This window comes from Charadrius vociferus, unplaced genomic scaffold (genome assembly GCF_000708025.1).
Source record: "Charadrius vociferus isolate BGI_N301 unplaced genomic scaffold, ASM70802v2 scaffold411, whole genome shotgun sequence".
In the NCBI taxonomy this organism is placed as follows: Eukaryota; Metazoa; Chordata; class Aves; order Charadriiformes; family Charadriidae; genus Charadrius; species Charadrius vociferus.
The window spans coordinates 616614-635514 of NW_009646935.1; the positions used below are offsets into that span (position 1 = coordinate 616614).

An 18901-nucleotide genomic window follows, 5' to 3' on the forward strand; every position below is an offset into this window, starting at 1 on the left:
CAACCTACCGCTTGAACGCTGTTCTTTAACCGGGTGTAGGTGGCTGTGTAATTGGAAATTTCTGTTGATGAAATGAAGGGAGACATCTAGTTTAGTGTCCCTTTCTTTAACCCAACAATGCCAGCATAGCTGATCGGAATGGAAAAAGAAGGCATGAAAGGTAGAAAGGTAGACAGGCTTTAAATACCCCAGGGAAGCAGATCTGGAGAAAAAGGAGCCAGACTGCAGTCACTGCAGTACCTGTTAACTTCAAGAGCACCTTGACTATTCCTGGGTTTCCTTGGGTCCCCCCAAAGAAGAGTTTTGCCTAATAGGCACCGAAGGTGACCATCATTACAAAAGCAGAAAAGGGAAAATATCACTTTGCACATCAGAACGCCTGTGTTGCATAAGAATTATCAATTGGCACTTTTATTTATTGTGAAATGTTCAAGATATTATAAAATAATCCCTAGTCACTAGAATAATTACAGCTGGCCTTGCAAAGTGCCGCATCTATTGGCTCTCTGGTTTAATTTTCATTGCAAGACATCTTGTCTCGTACTGCAGGATATGGCTTCTCTAACGCCGACAAGAGCAGCAGTGCTTGCGAGGCTTTGCTGGGGCCAGGGGCTGAGCTGCCGTTCTTGCAGTTGGAGGTATAAGCAGAGAAATAGTTCATCCGGTAAAGCTCTGCTCGGTTCTTGCAGCAACCAAGCTTGCTCATCAATAGAAAGAAGTCTCTTCGAAATGCTTTGGTGAAAATTGCGTAGAGAAATGGGTTTGCACAGGAGTTCAGAGGGTAAAATAAAACCAGCAAGATCTTGGAGTTTGTCACTGTGATGAGAGGTACTTTAAAGGCAGCAGATATGGCAAAAAAGGAGATGGGGGCCATGCAGGTAAAATCCGTGAAGATCAGTATTGCCATTCTCTTGGCGACCTTGGTATCTTTATTGGCAGCTACCAGCTCTGGATTCTGAACAGCAATGTAAATCTTAATGTAGCAAGCACAAATGACAATGAAGGCAACAACGTTTAGCACTAAGATCAGCAGTATGTAGGCTTGGGACAGACCCGTTTCGATATCCATAGGTAAACAAATGCTGACCTTCATGTAACTGCTGACCCCGAGGAGAGGCAGCACTGCTATTAAAATGGAGAATATCCAGCCACCGAGCATGATAGGCACGGCGTGCCTCAGTCGTAGCTTTCGGTCCAGCTGCATGGCGTAGGTGATCGTATGCCACCTTTCTATAGTGATCACCGTTAGCGTGTACACCGAGAGCTCGCTTGCAAACACGGTGAAAAAGCCAGCAGTACTGCAGCCGCTGCCTGTTTGCCAGTCTATTGCGTGGTTGTAGTACTGACCGCTTGTCTGGGCATCAACAGAAGCAATGAGCAGCAGATAAAGTCCCATGCAAAAATCAGCAAAGGAGAGGTTGCACATGAGGAAGCGAGGAACAGTGAGCTTGTAATGGCTAGTTATGAGAACAAGGAGTACAGTGAAATTGCCAGCAATGGCAAGGATGTTTATAAACCAGATCAGGACTCTGAGAAAGCTGTATCCCAGAATGTCTTCGCAGGGATTAAATGCATCTGGTTCAGGAGTGCATGTGAGTATCTTCGGCTGACAAAAGTCATACTCAAAGTCAAAGCCAGTCATTTCGCTGTCATCGAAAACGGCTGAGTAGCTGTAAGGAGAGGTTTCTTCATCTGTTGTGAACAGGTACATGTTCTTTTCTGCTGACCACAGTGATGCGTTGTAAGAGTCATCTCTGTAACTATTAAAAAAACAACCCCCCACACGTAGAAGTGAGCTATTTGTTACATGTGGCTTGCACTCTTTTATAAAACACAACAGATAACAGTTGTTTTAAAACAGTTACCTCCTAGATGTGTTTCTACAGCGTGTTTACAAATAATGAAGCCTTGTAGGGATGCCTTTTGTTTGGGTAGCAGCCATGGGGAGCAGCAGAGTTCATAGTCACATCCCTGGGAATGCTTTCTTATACAACTTACTTATTTGTAAGTACTTCATTGCTTTGTAAGCAAGCCAGCTTTCTCATGCTGCCAGCAGACTGCAGTTCAAACTACAGTAACTCTCAAATTGATGGATTATAGGTTTGATACATATAGGTTTATCGACAGTTAGAGAAGCCACACTTAAGTAACCTAAGGATTTTAACTGTGCACCCTTACCTCCCTTATCAAACAAAGTCCTGAGACTATGTATGACGTGGGAAGTGCTGAGGAATTTGATGTTGTGCGGAGTAGAAGTGCATGGTTAACTAGATAATGTCAATGGCCAGGAATATATTAAGTTTAGACTGGATCCAGTGCCTAATTATAAGTGTCTCTAGATGTTAAAGTAGATCTCTCTAATCTCCAGGACATCATTAGTGTGGGGATAAGCCTACGAAAGAAGAAACACATTAAAAACAAGCGGTGTCCCTTATGATTCCCTGCCAGGACAGGTACCTATGGCACAACTATCCAGTCATCTCAACTGTGAGTGTTTGGTGGGCAAACACTCAGTCTGCACTGTGAGACTTGGAAAGCATTGCTATTGAGGACAACTCTTCAGAAAACTGGTAGCTTTCAGATAACTTAAATACACACTTGAATCTTCATACCTGCTGAAGCATGTACATTAAACTATTTTTTGAGACAGGGTCTTAACTGGCAAATGAAGCTGAGCTGCTTTTCAGCTATTCCTCTTGGGCAAATAACTTCCCAGTCTTATTACCCTAACTCTTCTCTCCTTACATTAAAAACTGCCCAATATCTTGCTTTTACTTGCCTAGGTTAAACTGGAAGAGCAGGGAATATGTTTGACTCTATTAATAAATAAAGATTGTGATTTTCTGCAAGGCCATGTAAACATGCTGCCATGTGCAAGCTGTTTTTTTCTTCTAATAAGAGCTCAGGACGTTCAGCTGATTTCTGCTGTGGTTACCAAACTTTTCAACTTGCATCCTGTCAGCCCATGAATCATGACCTTCCTTCCCTTTGCTAAATATAATGTCTGCTCAAAGAATTGCTGTGATTGGGACTTACCAAAGCAAAAGGGTTCAGGAGCCGATAGTCTAGGCAGACTATTTAATGCACAGCAGGAGTGCAACAGATGTTAATCCGAAACAGGGGGATTACTCTGTCGTAGGCACTAGTGATTTGTGTGATCATATTCCTCACTGGGGTGTTACTTCCCTTGCCTTTATAATGTGATCTAATGCTCTGTGTTTACCTCCTTGCCTCACCTTGCTTCTCCCCACAGCCACCCCTGATAGAGGCAGTATATTCTCAGTCTTGTTGACTGCCTGGACTTTGCCTTTTTGTGGTCCTGAAGTGCTTCAGTTTTGCAGTTAGGAGTGGAGTGGACAGGACTGATGAAGCGAGGCGCTTGAAGGTGCTGCAGGCAGGCAGCAAGTAAGAGGCAGTGACAAGAGAATCAAGGCAGCTGTTGCTTTACAAAAGGCCAAATAAAACCAAACGGCAAATGAAGGAAGCCTCACCAACCAGCAATCAAGATAATGTCCAAGGAAGTCAGTATCCCAATGAATCAATCACATTTCAGCTGTATTTATCTGTTGGAATTTTGTGACCATAACCTTGTTTTTTCTAGACTTTACAATGCTCTCATCAGGGCTGATGAGAAGTCCCAAGGTCACCCATTTAGCTGTAGAGGGATGGATAGTAGCAAATTATTAAACTTCTCCATTAAATACTGGTTTAGAGGCTGTGTCATCCAGCATGGCCAACACAATAGTTTTGATGTTAGTCTTTCTCATTGTCCCACTGAACACTGTCAAACAGAATCATGAGTATGTGGAAAGACACAACTGGAAGAGGTAAACCAATTGCATAGGGTCATCAAAATTCTAAGTCGGGGGCTCTGTTTCTACCATGGAAAACTACTGACTTCTAATTGTCTTTTCTATAGGCAGAGAAATGTTAACAGTAACAGCTCTTCTTTGAATCACACAAACAACTGCAATTGTCTTGGGGCATGAAAAGTCTCTATGCAGGCCATTAAATTTCTTAAATATTTAATCACTGTTTTGAAAGTCTTTCAAGAACTCAGAAGAGAAGCTGGAGTGAGTAAAGCTCATAAAATTAGGTTTTTCTTCCTTTCCTTTTGAACATCAAAATCGCAAATCTTGGTTTAACGATAGTAAAATTAGCACTGTGCAACTTGTAAGGGTGACTGAATTGGCAGCAAAAGACATGCTGTTCTAGAAAAAACACATGAACAGCAAGAGGGAGAGGTCTGTATTTGCTACTTCCAGCATCTGTATGCAGAGAGGTACTTACAATATTTCATTAGTTGGTTTCTTCATGGTGCTTTCACACTCTTTGGAGAAGTTGTCAAAAATGGAAAGCAAGGAATTTTGTCTGAAAGAAGGATGAAAAGAAAGTTCAGTCTGGATTTTGGCCAAATTCTCATCTCTGCAAATGATCTTCACAGATGTGTAAGGTAAGCTAGAGCTGGCCTCACAGCACTGCGAACATTCATGTAGACCTCTGGAAGAGGGGAGGAGAAGGCTTCAAATACTGCGACAGTAGGCAGTACCTCATGGTGGGGTGTAAGGATGGTCTTTCAGCTCCATTTTTGTTTATGATGTATTTTTTTTTATAGTGAAATAAGCTGAGCTGGAATTAAAAGGTATATTTTGCCTCATGAAATATTGTATTGAAGTGGGCCGGGTTCTCCACCAGCATGAATGGTAGCAGTTGTCCTGGCTGTTAGAGAAGTTCACGTTAACAAATGCTGGGATTCTGGCAAGATACTCTTATTTTAATAACTATTTGGGATCTGGAGGTAGACTACATGCTGGAAGTAAAGCAATTTGAAAAATACAAGTTGAAAGACAACAGAGATTTTGCCAAATACGTTTTTGAAGCTTTGAAAGTATGGGCCAGGTACTCCACTGGTGCAAATGGAAATGGCTTTGTCTTGACCTCATTGCTGTGACAGTAGAAAGAGCCATCGAAAACACGAAGCTCTTTTGTGTACTCTTAAGAGAATCAGACACCTGGAAACTTATAGAAAGTTTTATGTATAATGACAGAAATAAGATACCAATCTAAGCTCCTATGTGATGCTTATAAGTAATGGAATTGCATCAGAAGTTGTTTTTTCTTGTAGTTTTTTGAAGATGTGGTATAACCTGCTCCCCTCCCACCACTCAGGCCAGTGGAAGAAGGTCTAGGGATCTGAACGCTTCCTTCCACCTCTCTTGCATGGTGCAGGGAGTGAGCACACCATAACTGTAAGCCAGAAATCTCAAGAATATTTGGTCTGAGGACTGAATCGGAGTTTGGTAGCAATGGAAACCTTTGATTGTAGGATCTTTGCTCTACACTTGCAGAAGCAGGAACCAATGAGTAAAATGAGATAGGCAGAGAAAGCATAGCATCACCCCTAATTTTACCCTAAAGAATTTGACTCTCTTCCTGCCTTTGCAATGCAGTCCTGATGTGATGGCATGCGAGTCACACAGATCAGGTTTCCCACAAATGACAGCTCCATCTTTTCTGTAGCTTTTATTTGAGACAGACGAGAAGTGTGGCATCCTCACAGCTTCAACTAAAGTAATTTGGAGTTGCTTTGGCTGCCTAAAGCCAACTGAGAGTTGATTTCTTTGAAAGAAAAATGCTGAAAAATTAGCTCCAGTTGTCTCAGAGTGCCTGCCCTGAATTAGCAGATGCAAAGCTTTCTCTGTACCACAGTTTCCAATTCTAGGGAGAACGATACTGCCTGTTGTTATCTGAAAGCACTGGAACTAAACTGAGTAACCTCTTTCTGTAGGCTCGTGTCAGGTCCTAATTTTGGCTTTTGAAAGCCTGCTTTTTCTACAAGGTCATCATATCCCCTGCATGAAATAAGCTACATGGCTAAAGGCTACAGGGGGTGGTCCTTCCCTTTTTTTTTTTTTTTTAAAAGGACAACATCCTATTGATGGAGGTAGATCTTCGATGAACCAGTAGGCTGCTTTTTTTTTTTATTGAAATACCAAGAAAAACATAAGCTTTAAGCAAACTTTAGAATAATGTTCCTGCTGGCAGAACCTGGGCACAGGATGAGATCTGTTTCTGTTAAAAAATAAATGAAAATAATTTTCCTGGCTTTAGCTAAGATCTGTTGTTTTGTGCAAGGCCTTGCTACGTACCACAGCTTCCTTATAAGCGGAATAAGGATAATCAAACCTTGTGAGCTGAATAGAGCAGAATTGCTACTTTGGAGCTTCTGAAGTACTGCAATGCAATAATGTACTATTCAGACTTACTTATCTGTCCTTAGATTTCGAAAAGCACAGCAGTGGCTGGGATACGTTAGAACAGCTTCCAGAAGACTGCTGAATTTATCCAGCGGTGGCAGTCTCTTTAACGAGTAAGATGACGTTGCATTTAAGACTTGAATGGCCTCGAGCCCGTAACTAGGCAGGGACTCCAGCGCCGTTGAAGAAATATCCCTGAAAAATAAAGAGAGCATTCTCTTTTCTTTTCATACATATAAAAATACCACCAAAACACAATGGTAGGTAACAGCGACTTGGTTTTTCACAAAGGTCTAAATCTGCAAAGCCACTTCAGCACCTGATACCCAGCTCAGAAACACGGTCTGTGAAACTGCAGAGCAGTGGGGTAGGAACATCCCTGTGGCCCAGCAGCCCCAGTGTGGCAAGAAGCTTGCTTTGTGCTGGAGAAATCAAAACCCACCAAATGCCAGGGGTTGTCCTCTGACCTCTCCATTTGAAAGGCACCATGCACAGAGCAAGTGATGGATCTTTAGGTCAGGGAAAGGGAGAGAAAGTGGGAGAACATGACTCTCCAGCCAGTTTAACAGGTAGGACACCCTCCTGTCTATCTTCTTGGCCAGGAAGCTTTTAATTAATGGTTATTCATTAAAACATGTAAGAGTCCATCACTTTTGCCAAGACAAACTTAAGCAGTTTGTCTTAGAGTAACTTCAGGGGGCCTGTTTGTGTGAGGAAAGGCCATCAACATGACCAAGAATTTTCAGAGTGAGGCTATTAAAGAGCGGGGGGGGAAAAGGCTACAATTGTGAAAGTCATATTAGTAATGCCATGTACTGTAAAGCACCAGTAAAAGCAACGTGAATGGCACGTGAGGCACAGAGTGCTATTTACAGAGCCACCCATTGTGTTTTATTGCATGGAGTTACAGCCAGTGCAGCCCTCCAGTAAGTACTTGATTAATAAAGCATGAGGATGATAATAATGTGTTTTATTCAGCACAGGCTTATAGCATGCAGTCAGCTTTTTATAACAAAATTATAAATAAAATCTTGTAAAAACACGGTCGTCCTACCAAAAGACAAGTTATTGGTAATATCAGAATATAAGGCACAAGGGTAGGATCAGGAGGATCTGACTCAAATAAAGCAAAGGATGAAATATCTAAGGGGCAGAGGGCAATGCCAATGCTAGAACTGGGGTTTTTTTTGTGTCTATTGTTGTGGTGGACTATTTGTCATGGTGCAAACTGTGCCTTCCGACCTGTAATTTCATGGCATCTCATTGGTGGGTTTCCATTTTGCAAGCAGAGGATAAAAGATCAAGTCTCCTTCCAGATTTAAAGCCCATGTTTGCTGAGATGATGCAGCCCACGTAACACAGCGCAGTTCCTGTGGGACTCCTATAAACCCAGGTGACAGAGTGGTGGGTACTTACAGGACGTCTGGCCCTGTGGCCCCTCTCAGGGCATCGTTGTGTATCCGCCTGAGGTTCTTATTGTCCTTCAGGATTCTGTGGAATCAAACATTAACTCTTTACATCTGTAGTTTAGAATAACCCTTTTTTGGTTTCTTCTGCCTGCCTATTTCCTCTCGATCCTCTCTCCCAGCACAGCGGCTGCTGTTGCAGTGTCTGGCTCGTAATTCTGATGTGACCTTTCCTTCCGCTGATGCCATCAGACTATCATAATCTCCACTTAATTCTGATAATTTCCAATTTCTTCTGATTTAAACCAGGACCAACCAGTCTGGTTCCTTCACTGCAGTAGCCCAAACTGGGCTGCCCGAACCAAGAGGTTAATCCCAGAGTGTGTGAGAGTGATTAAAAACGAGTGGCTATTTCCAAATGTAAAATGTAGGTTCCTAAGTTTGGGCTATGGTTTCAAGCTTTCCACTATTGCTGCTCAGTTTCAGAATTTATTAAATTTTATTAAAAATGATGAGCTTTTCTCACCAAAACTGCAGCGTTCTAAGGGACGGTGTTTCAGAAAAAGCAGTAAGTGCTGTAGGATTAACAACGGAGTTGCAATGACACTGAAACATGCAGTTTTCTAACGGGCATCAGGAAATGCAAGATTAAAGTTAAGTTAAGCTGAAGGAAGAGCCTTTGACTGCATTTGAACTATTATTTACTGCTTGAGAAAAACACTGAGGAGGGGAAACATACTCACAGTTGATTCAGCTTTGTCCCATTGAAGGCATGGCTGTGGATATCTTCAAATCCATTTTTATATAATTTGCTGGGGATTAAAAAAAAACATGCAGGGGATAAAGATTTGGAAAAGACGAGATTATGTTCTGTACTACAGGTTTCAAATCTTAATGCTGCATTCATTTTAATGATTAGAGGGTCTGGCTCACAAAGAACATAGGTAACTACTGCGTGACTTGCATTAACTCTAAAATTAAGATAAAATTGCAGCTTAAATTCCCTAAGCACCTTCCTGTTTAGCTGTTGAAGAGAACTTCTGCTTACTTACAGCTCTTTCTTCCTCCGAGGGGCTCACCTGTGCCTACCTTGGGCTGTGATGCAGAAACAAGACACGAGTCCAGGTAAGCTCCTGGCATGCAGACAACAACCTGGAGGCAGAAGACCTGGATTTTGTGGTGTCAGCACGTGTAAATGGAAGACTGCAAGGGCTAGAGAAGAGGAAAGCAACTCTAAAGCCCAGAGGGTGCTGCTGGATTGCAGATCCTCTGCAGACAGACAAATCTTCCAGCAGCCTGAGACAGCTTTATGGAGAGGCAGGGGTGAGTCGTGCATCATCTAGCGGTCAGTGAGCTATCAGCTCGTCCAAAGTACTGCTGCCAGGCTCCACTTGTGCTGTGGAAACCTTGCTGTCCCCTGTGCTGCAGAGGGACACTTGGTTCCACCCTGGGTTCTTGATTGCCCACCCTGGGGCCAGAAACGTAAGGCTGGGCTCTCTGCTCCACCTGAAGTCCAGCTCCTTTCCTGCATTAGGATATCTAACCTGTGGGTCGGATTTCACTGAGAAAAATCCATTTGTCATATTAAGTTAATGTTTCCAATGTAATTTCAATATAATCATCTGTATATAGTGATTTTTTTTTTCTTTAATATTAAGCCCTAATGGAAAATTTGGCTCAGTTTATAAATTACACAAAGTTCTGTTGTTGCTTTTCCACTCGTTTTTGGGAGAGCAGAAACTGGGACTATAGAACCTGCTCCCAAGAAAAGCTGGAAGTGTGGGGAGTGCCTGGCTACATCTGATAGAAGGGGTCTATCCCAGCACAATGCTGAAATCAGTGATTTGCTTAAAAAACACAATGTTATGTAGGATTGATTCCCCATCCACATGAAACACTAAATGTTGGAAAGACTAAAGTAGCTATTTGTAGTGCAAAATATGACTGCAGGCTGACTTTACACCTTCATAGATTACTTGTGTTTCACCAGACCACACTGCGACAACTGGAATTACTTCAGCTAATTACAGTTAACCGCATGGGGTGGAGTTAACATGTAGCTCTACTATTAGACAGCTGCTGATAAAGTAATTCTTTTTTTCTTGCGGTGAGCTCCTTATCACAAAAGGATGGCAGAAAAATGATCTTTGGCTGTTTCCTGACTGAGTTAGACTCCCTCTCATTTATTACACTTTAGGGTGACAGTAAAAATGTGAAGCATCTTTCTCCATCTCTTGTATGTTCATTTTCTTGCACCATTAACAGAATCATAATTTTGCTGAAGTTATTTTGAGAACTTGCTGGTAGGGAAGAGGCTCGTAAGATAAAATGATGCCCTAATCTAAGCAATTCCTCCTCTTTAACATTGCATGGAGTCGTCTTCAATCACGTTTATGCTCAGTGCCTCTAATGGTTTCAGAAGGTACCGGTCAATACATAAAATCTGTGTCGAAATTACTGTCGTGCTGGCACATTAGCCTGATGAGGGGCCCAATCCAGTCAACTGCAGTACTTGCCCATGTGCACAGCTCATTTGTGGCTGTAAATATGCGTGCAGCTTTGTGCGGGGGGCTTTAGCACACACTTGTCTCGAGGCAACTTGTCTCTGCCTTTAAAAAAAATCAGTCTTGTCAGCAAAGGTTGGCTTTACTGGCCTCCAGACTGGTTTTTGTGACAACAACACAAAGTAGGTGGCCTGCTGCTGCCCTCTGTTGCTCAGCTGGTCCTTCCTCGAGAGACCTGAATTTCAGCTGCATCCTGAAGAGAGGCTCAGTCTGTCGTTTTTTTCCTATTTCAGCACTTCTTTGAGGAAGTTTTTGTGAGGACAAGGGTGCTGCAAAATCCATACGTGGTTCTTGTGCTGGCAGATGACACCTCACCTTGGCTTTTTGCTGCTTTTTCTGTTCCTCGGGTGGGGCATCTCACTTAGCATCAAGTCCACCTGTCTCACAGGTGGCTGTAGCAATGAATCCACAGTTTGCTAAAAGGTGGGAATTGACGTAGGTTGGGTCAGGAGAAATCAGGGTAAGAACAAGCATCGGTACTTCGTACCAATTTCATCTCTCCCTTCCTCTTCTTCAGTGGGAGCCTGTGCAGCTGAAGCTCAGGAGCGTTAGATCTGTAGTATCAGCCTGGTCAGTCCCTGAAAGCACTATTTCAAGAAAACACATTTTGGAGGGAAAGAAAAAAAAAGGAAAGAGAGAGACTTTGGTCTCCAGCGCAGCTTTTGGAGTTTATGCCCTGTTGATGGTATTTTTAAAAACAGCATTGCATGAAAGATGAGGGTTTGGATTCCTCCTCCCATTTTTTTTTTCCTAAGCGAAGTTAGCTTTTGGATAAAACCCTGGTCTTCAGCTTGAAGAACACCCCTCTATTTCCTAAGTGTTCCAAATGTAACTCATAATATAGACGTGTATTGTAGGGGGCTTAATTGCAAGATTTTTATAAAGTTGAGCTGCTGTCCTCAGCAGAATTGTTATCCTCACAGAAGGAACCGGAGCTAGGACTATTTTACTTACAGTGTCAGCGATTCATTGTTCATCCCCTGGAAAGCATTTTGTGGTATAGTTGTCATACGCAGGTTATCACAGAGCTCCCTTTGGGAGGGGAAAAAAAAAAAAGGTATTTTTGTCAGTGATCCAGGAACAAGACAGGAAAGACTCACAGCTGGGTTAGGCTGGGTCTCTACTTACAAAATAAAATGAGCTTCTAATGAGAAGATCTGTGTCAGGTCTGGAAATTGTCTTATTCCAGTGTTACAAATGCTCCTAGAGAAAAGCATAATTCCTATTTGCAGGAGAAAAGATTACCAGAGGGGATGCAACAAGAAGCCAACTTGGTAGGTACGAGTTTAATGATGTATTTAAAGGTGAGTGACAAATACCTTAATTTCTAACTAGGCTCCGATTGTGTTTGTGAGACCTGTAAAAATTAATTTTTGTAGCATCCTCAAGCAATGTCCTGTTCTCTCTACATTAAGCACAAGGAATAGATTTTAGTTACCCTTTTTGCATGGTATCTTGTCTAGCTGAAAGCTTTATTCTAGAAACAAGCACTTAGCAGAACTAATTTGCAGACTTCACTACTGTTTTGTCCATTACTGCCCTGCCCCGGGTTACTTTATTTTCTTGCCTACTGAAAGACCTCGCTATTGGTTAACTGCCCATTAAAGCTATCGTAAATGATGTATGTACTTTTAGTGTACTGTAATGCATGAAAAGCTTCTTTTTTTTCTTATACACCTTTTTGTAATTTGTCGACTCTTTTAGAGGAAAAAAACCAAAACAAACCCAACAGGCAAACAGAAAAGAAACAGAATGCTTTCTTACAAGTATTTTAGCCTTGGAAGGTTTCTGAATGCTCCATCCTCGATATGCAACAGATTTTTTGTGTTCAGGATTAATCTGTAATGAGGGAAAAGAACCTAGCATTATAATTGTTATACATTTGGGAGGGTTCTGGATTTTGCTAGTGATTGGCCTTGTCAGAAAACAGTCAAGTGCACAATATCACAGAAGGCTCTCCTGCTGTTAACAAACTTCCTAAAAATATACCACGAGTGCATTTTGAAGCACGACTGGTAATAAAAATGGCCTGTAATCGTTAGGTAGCTGACAAAAGATAACAGCTCCTGAATTCTCATGGTTCACTGAGCTGAGATGATCTGGTGTGGATATCCTGGTCACTGGTGGCAGTTAGCATTTTGCCATCATCTGCTGGTTCTTTGGGATGTGTGTTCTGTGCTCATGGCATGCCTAATGTGCTCAGCTTCTGCTTTACCGCGTGGGCTCAGAGGCATGAGCATGCTACTGTCACGATGACTGTGCCTCCGCTTGGTGGTCCTGGAGGTGGGGCTGAGCAAGGAGCCTCAGCTCTGTGCATGTGTGTGCGTGCCTGGTCCTTGCCCTGCGATCAGATCCCTTTGCATCACACCTTGTTTCCATCATATTACTGATGCTTTGCCAAGCCAGGAGATGCAGTTCCTGACATGGTTTAACCTCTTAGAGTGCCATGGTCTTTATTAGAGCAGTGACTAGACGCCTGCTTAGATCAGCATAAACTGGGAGATGGAGATAAGTATGTGAGAGGTGGGGGTCAGTCGCTTTTCCCAGGTAACAAGTGATAGGATGAGAGGAAACGGCCTCAAGTTGCACCAGGGGAGGTTTAGATTGGATATTAGGAAAAATTTCTTCAGCAAAAGGGTCGTCAAGCATTGGAACAGGGTGCCCAGGGAAGTGGTTGAGTCACCATCCCTGGAAGTAAGGCATGTAGATGTGGTGCTTAGGGATATGGTTTAGTGGTGGACTTGACAGTGTTAGGTTTATGGTTGGACTCTGATCTTAAGCGTCTTTGCCAACCTAAATGATTCTATGAAATACTGTTTGCTAGTGGTTGCCCAAAAAATGGGATAGACCCTCTCAATCAAGGAGCACTTTCTGCAGCTATACTATCTGGTAAACATGTATGTTTGCATAAAAGCCCAATAGCCATAGTCCAGCTCCCTCCCTATGCATGATTTAAAAAATTCAAATGTTTTAGCATATGAAATTGCAACAAGAATTCAAATCAAGAATGCCATTGAACCCACCTACCCTGATCATCCATTGAAAATGGTCTTGAGTGCATCTGGGGACATCAAGCCCTTACAGTCTGAGGCCTGAAGAGCATTCAAGACTCAAACAGGTTTTCTTGCAAGCCTCCTGTAGTTCTTTAATGGTCTTGCTTAGCTTTTTGGTTTTAGCAAATGACAAGCTATCCATAATCAAATCTGTTATTCTTTCACTAAGCCTGCCATTGAGTCTAGTGGAAGTTGGACCCAGTCAGAAGTGGATAACACTCTCTCTCTTGCTTGGTGAGCAAGTAACTGGCTCCAGTGGAGTTCACGTATAAGGAAAAAAGAAAAAGACTTATTTGTCCTCACTCAGTTGCACCATTTTTAAGCCACTTGCTGATCATGATGTGCGAAAAAGGCAGTAATGAGATATTGAATCAGATTTATAGTTTCCAATTTCACTAAATATTTCAGAGCATTCTCCTAGTCATTGCTTTAACTCTCTCTCTCTCAGTTGCCTGTGCTATGCAGGTCAAGTTTAAAATCAGTACATGTTCTGTTTGAGTAATATTTCAGCGCTCAAAAGAAGAGCTATGCATACTAAGCAGCTGTATTTAAATACTGTAGGACTTTAAAAACTGCATCTTCAAAAAGGAAGATTTTTCTCATCTGTTGTCATCTTGAATTATTTCCCAGCTTAGAAAGCTCGACAGTGCTGGCAGAAGTAGAGACGCAGCTCCACTCCTGTCGTTGAGCTCACTGATAGCATTGGGACTTTCTACGCATGGATGTCTTTGCATGATTTAGATCTCCAAGGACCTTACAGAGTGTTCACTATTTTATATGGTACTTTGGAGAGAAATGTTTCTCATCATAGATCTAATCCAAAGCCAGCTGAAGTTAGAGAAAGATTTGGTCCAAGAATATTTCTCTGCAAACTGTTTACTCCTTGATGATCCTAAATCCCAACGTGGGTGCCTTTCTTTAATTGATGCTTACATTTCGGACAACGTGGGAAGGCTGTCAAACGCACTTGCTTCTATTCTCTCCAGGGAGTCAGTCTGAGAGATTTCACTATAATGAAAAAGGCAGACACAAAGCAATACATTAACAGAAAAGATACCAGCAATCAGCTTTCTACTTTGTATTTCCTCCTTTTATGCACAGTTGTTCAGCCTCCCCCCGCCTCAATTCTTGTTTGGCAGCAGCGTCCATGCCTCGCCACAGACATCTTGAGAGCAGGTGCCGGTAGGGTTTGACAGAGACCAGCCTTTTGCTGTCTTGGCAATGGGGTATGCCAGCCCTTTGGAGGAAGCATCTCCGTAACAGCCAATCTCTATTTTCTCAGTAAATTGTAGGTAAGGTAGTGACTAAGGGCCAGAACTAATGTAAACAGAGTGAGCCCAAGCCTGTGAGTCTTTTTCTCTTACCGTTAGTCGCACTTAGTGAGCTTATTTGCATGGGGAAGGATGTAGATAATGTTCACGGTGCTTCATACACTATTATTAAGTCAGGACTGTGGTCATCTAATCCACAGATGCAGAAATACACAAATATGCATATAGCGCACTTTATGAATAATTTTCAGATTTAAATGCCATTTTCATTACATGCATGCAAACTGAAAGGAAGCGGCTCTTTTTCATCATTACACCAACCAACATGACTTTTTGTAGGCACTGTCAGATCTTGATATGCTGATGCTCTTATTCCGCACATGTACTTAAGAATAACCAATGCTTGAACATAGAGGAAAAAAGATCCACTTATTTGATGCTTGTTAAATGCTTGCTAGATTAAGATTAATGGGGCTACACAAAATTGACTTCTAAAAGTAAATAGTATATATTGATGCATATATAGGGGAAAGGTCTTCATAACAGTGTTTTCTCTTGACAGAACTGACTGGAAGGGCACACGAACTAAATGCAAGATTATACGCTGTCAGGAAAAGAATCTTTTCTAAACAACTGGAATGCATCTACAAAATCAGACTCAGTATTGTCACAGTCCTGAGAGTTACCTTATTTCAATTACAATTACGAGAAAACAATTCCTATTGGTGTTGATATAAAACCCCTGAAACCAGAATGAATCTTTTCTCCATTTGTAGGTGGCAAAGGGGGATGCACACTAGAAATCCTATATTAAACATGTATGTATTTCTTACAGAAATATTCATGATTTTTTCCATAATCAGAATTCAGTGAGACTGTTATTTTTGGTATTGCATAAATGAAAGACGGATATAGAACAAGTGGCCTGCTGAGCGCCTGATCCTCAGAGACTCATGGGCTGGGAGGGATCAGTGACTGCTCGTAGAACTTAGTCTTTCAGGTCTGGGGTCTGAAACATGGTCCTTCCGTGGGCTCCCTCCTGTCTGCTACTGGCTCCCTATTTACATATGCTTGAATGAGTTATGGCAGTAAGAATAATTTGTCATCTGATTTGCAGTTGGTGATGAGTTGCCAAATAGATGATTTGGAGATTTATAATTTAAAAATACACGCTTTTTGAAGTAACACTAAATCTCAACAAAACTATGAAGTGTTCTATAGATTTACTTTCAGACAAATACATTGATTTCTAAGCAGTTAATTTGGAGAGATACATTAAAAGGATGCAAGGAAATCAATTAAATTCTCTTTATGGAAGGGAAAATGTCAATGAACAAAAAATTCTCGGTGAAGAACAGTATATGCGTACAGTTTGGGAAAGTTTAGCCTCAAGTCCTACAGGTAGGAGAAACTGTAGATTTAAGTCAGTCTCCCATCTGAAAATGATAAATTCTCATTAATCATTAAGATGCAAGGGAATGCAAGAATACAGCATCATTGCATTGTACTATAATACTTTATTGCAGTGGAATACATGCAGCAGAATTTAGCTTATTTTCTACTTGCTAGAGCTACAGGAACACATAAGTTTATGATTTGGCCAAAATTGTTTAACCTATGGGCACTAGAAGCTAAACTAGCCCGATTGAGTCTATTCAAGCACTGGCATTACCCTTATCCTTCAAGTCTTTGCCTTCAAGAATGTACCACAAAAGGGTTTCTTATTTCTCTTTTTGTTTCCTTGAAAATAAAGTATGATCTAATATATATATATATATTAATATCAGGTGCACTATGTGTTTTTCCTAGGTGAAGCAAAGTATAAGAAGTGGCATTACTTGTGCTGCTGCTTAGATTCTGGGGCAGGTCATTCCCCTGTTCTGCATTGCACTGGTGTGTCATCAGCTTCATCCTTTATAGACCATTCAATGCAGATAAAAGAAAAAAATAATAAGTAATGGAGACTCAAGCCTGCCATCTTTCAGCTGGAATAAAAGCAGAAACAAGGGCAAGAATGGTCAGATGAGCCTTATGACTGGAGTCCTTGCTATAAAACGGGTACCAAGCCGAGGCGGGGGGGGAGGGAAGCAACACGGACCTGATGTGCAAAATTACAGCACTTGTAAACCGAAAGATCCAAGAATGGGTTCGGTCCTACTGATCCCCTGCCAAGCTTATCTCTTGGTGCAAAATGCCAAAGAAGTATCTTATTTGGGTATTCTGTAAATGCATAATCGCAGAATGCCATAGCTATCATTGCGGTGGTAATGTTTGGTGACAGAAATCTATCATCTCCTCTGCCAATCAAAAGCTCCTATCATCAGCTATTAAGCTTTATCCAGTTCTCTCTGACGTGATTAATATTTCATTATGTGATCTGTTAAACAACTGTTATAAATCACACTTTTTCAAAGAATCTTTATATGCTGCTTAAAAGAAATGCTATGTTTATCCTTCCCCAGTGTTTTTTTTCACCAATAGTATGTTTTAGCAACATGTTTTCACATTATTGTGAAAAGATGTTGTTTGGGATGAAGGTTTATGATAGAATGTCTAACAAGAAATTAAAGAAAAACCTATGGAAAATGTTGTCAACTTACATGATGAAGGCATCTCTAAGTCCTTCAAATGCGTGTGATGGGATTACTTTTACAGGGAGATGAGTAAACGATCTGAAAAAAGAAGAGAGGGAGGAAAGGATTGTAAGGCACGGGCTTTCCTTGTTTACGGATTGTACCATTACGGTAGGGAGAAAAACAGTAAAGCATAAGGCCACTTTATTTGCCTGCAGTTCTCTATCTCTGGGGCCTGATCCATTCACCATTGATCTCAGCTAAATGGAATTCAAGGGATATTTGGTCAGTTCCTCAGCAGCATAAATCTGAGACTAATCACCATCAAATCAATAATAATCATAACCTATTAAGTAAATTAATAGCCTGGTGGAAGTGAGCTGGTACATTCACTGTCAAAGGAAGCTATAGGCTATTTAAAATTAGTTCCTCATAAAAAGTGGTTCTCACATAAAGCTTTCTCTATAGAACAGTATCTTTGCATTCTCTGGACCACATTCTCCTCCCAGCAGTATCCTGTAATGTTGCAGTGTGGCACCCAGAATTCACTGGCAATGCTCTGGCTGCGTACAAGTGTAGAAGAAATCCAAATCAGGCCTGATACAGTGGGATTTTTTTTAAACAAATTGTATCAGTGTAGTTAGTTGATTAAAAGCAAATGTGTATTTTCCTTTTTAATTCTTTAGTTACTCTGACTGAGAAATTAATAATGATGTGGGAGACAGATCTTTGTTTTACCATTCTACTCCGCATCTGAATCACAGTACTTTTACCAGCCAATTTATCTAGCCGTGACCACACTCTCCCCGATAATGGCCATAGGAAAATATTTAACATATTTCAAGACATTATCTTTGTGCAAACAGATAATTGCTCCATTTTGCTTTATAATTACAAATATCTAGTCAGAGGCATTTGTTTCCCATCCTTAAACCCCTCCCCCTCAAGGTTTTTTGACTGAAATGTTTCCATGCTATTCGTATAACCTACTTTTTTGCTTTGTTGTCATAATCCTTTATACGAAGGCAATTAAAAATGTTTATCAACTTTTATATATATAAATGTATTTTTGGTATAGATACACACGTCATGCCCACACAATATAATGGCAGGCTGTCACACATATGTATATTTTAGGGTTACAAATCTAGATGTACTAAGGAACCTGGCAGACAATTCCTAGCTATATTCCAAATAGTCCATATGATTTGGGGCAAATAATTTCATTTCCTCACACCTCGACTCCCTGTCAATAAACTGGGAATAATAATCCTTTCCTACCTAAGAGGGATGTCGTAAGGATATGTATGTTTTTGTCGCCACTGTGTTTGGGTCATACCTGTCTCTAGATGAATGCTGGCGTGTTGTGTTGTGTGTGAGGTTTGGTTAAATCAGAAATCATAGAATAGTTTGGGTTGGAAGGGACCTTTAAAGGTCATCTAGTTCACCCCGCCTGCAACGAGCAGGGGCATCTTCAACTAGACCAGGTTGCTCAGAGCCCCGTCCAACCTGGCCTAGGAATGAAATGAAATGAAGTCACGTGTCTTGAAAAATGTATTTGCCCCTGAGGGGACAGACAGGTAGAGATAACCTGTAGTAGGGCTCAATACTCTGAACCAACTTCAGGAAGAAGTAAAAAGTAGAAGCTGAGAAATTCCTGCTCTATAACCCCGGCAGCAGGAACCTCTCATAACTGCACCATCAGCTGGGGCCGCCTGGAAAACAAAACATACCTTTTGGGAAACTGTTTGCAGAAAATATTATCATTTACAAACGA

At 41.4% G+C, this 18901-nt stretch overlaps 1 protein-coding gene across 1 annotated transcript; it reads right to left on the reverse strand.

The window, feature by feature from the left end:
- Positions 1-409: 409 nt before the first annotated feature.
- On the reverse strand, positions 410-18461 carry LHCGR (luteinizing hormone/choriogonadotropin receptor). The gene is made up of 11 exons (XM_009894854.1): positions 18406-18461; positions 17152-17223; positions 14214-14288; positions 11992-12066; positions 11356-11430; positions 11182-11259; positions 8407-8475; positions 7674-7748; positions 6267-6452; positions 4291-4371; positions 410-1760 (listed from the first exon to the last, which is right to left on the reverse strand). Exons 1-11 carry the CDS (start codon positions 18459-18461, stop codon positions 512-514), a joined length of 2091 nt encoding a protein of 696 aa, XP_009893156.1. The 3' UTR covers positions 410-511.
- Positions 18462-18901: the final 440 nt, after the last annotated feature.